The sequence below is a fragment of the Oryzias melastigma genome, unplaced genomic scaffold (assembly GCF_002922805.2).
Source record: "Oryzias melastigma strain HK-1 unplaced genomic scaffold, ASM292280v2 sc06765, whole genome shotgun sequence".
Taxonomy (NCBI): Eukaryota; Metazoa; Chordata; class Actinopteri; order Beloniformes; family Adrianichthyidae; genus Oryzias; species Oryzias melastigma.
Window position 1 is genome coordinate 1 of NW_023423327.1, and position 1,268 is coordinate 1,268.

The 1,268-nt window shown below is 48.4% G+C and overlaps 1 protein-coding gene across 1 annotated transcript; it reads left to right on the forward strand.

Annotated features, from left to right (window-relative positions):
• Nucleotides 1–222: 222 nt before the first annotated feature.
• On the forward strand, nt 223–1,230 carry LOC112141731 (ubiquinone biosynthesis protein COQ9, mitochondrial-like; the record flags this gene model as incomplete). The annotated part of the gene is made up of 3 exons (XM_024264881.2): nt 223–491; nt 582–717; nt 931–1,230. Coding segments are annotated over 3 exons (651 nt in total), but the record flags the coding sequence as incomplete, so codon positions are not given.
• Between the last annotated feature and the right edge of the window lie 38 nt (nt 1,231–1,268).

Sequence of the window (1,268 nt, forward strand, 5' to 3'; positions counted from 1 at the left end):
TTAATAATTGTCTTTATAAATGTCTTAATAATTGTCTTAATAATTATCTTAATAATTGTCTTAATAATTGTCTTAATAATTGTCTTTATAAATGTTTTCCATCGTCATAGAAATTCCACAATACCGAGTTGTAAACACTTTTTTCATCTCAGTGACTCTTTAAACACACAAAACGTGAATGTTTGTCACTGATTAAGGATTTACCTTAAAAGGTAACTCTAGAGCCTAAGGTTGCAGAGACTGACCCCCGTCCCCTCCCCCACAGTGTTGGCTCCTCCCACAGCGACAAACCTTCCGTTGTGCCGTCTGTGGAGAGGCTTCTACTGTGCAGCTCGGAGGCTTCAGGACGAGTCCAAGTCTGACAGAGCCTCCTCCTCCTCGTCTTCACCGTCGTCCTCGAGCTTCCACCAGCACTACCAGGCACACTCGGCCGAGCAGGACTCCGCCTCCCAGCATCCGTCTGACGCTGGAGCGGAGGGGTCCAGCTCCAGGTAGTCTGCAGAAACTCCTGCCGGTCGGGTTGCTTAGTGAGAACGTCACAGATCTTCTTTCTCTGTTTTTTTTCTGCCTCCATGATGAAGTGCTGACGACCAGAGCGAAGACCAGGATGAAGAGTATGAGTCCGAGGAGCAGCTGCAGGCTCGGATCCTGACCGCCGCTCTGGAGTTTGTCCCGCTGCACGGCTGGTCCATGGAAGCCATTGCAGCCGGCGCCGAGGTGAGCTCGTGATGACGTAGCCGCTGTACGAACATTCACGCTGGTTTCTTTGTTTACCAAACCGTCCAGCATGAGAGCTGGAGTCCTCATCCTGGTTCCTTTTGCTTGTTTGTCACATTTCTGTAAAGAGAACCGTCACTTTAACCTTCATCACGTTAATCAAAACAACAAACTAACCAAAGGTGGCTGAAACGCTGGCTGTTGTGTTTCCAGTCTCTGGGTCTGTCCTCCGCCTCCACCGGCATGTTCACCAACGGATCAGGAGACCTGGTTCTGCATTTCATTGCTGACTGCAACGCCAAGCTGACTGAGATCCTGGCGGAGCAGCACAACCGGGTCCAGCTGGGCCAGGCTGAGTACGTCCTGCAGGCCCGTCCACTCCTGACTGACCTGAGTTCATGCTTACGTCAGGGTACCACAGCTCTTACGTTAAGAAGAGAGATTGAAAGAGAATTATGAAGAGCAAGAATGAACAACAACAGCATAACATTAAATAAATACATTTAAAGTTTATTTGTAGCACATTTCATGTACAGAGACAATTCAAAGTG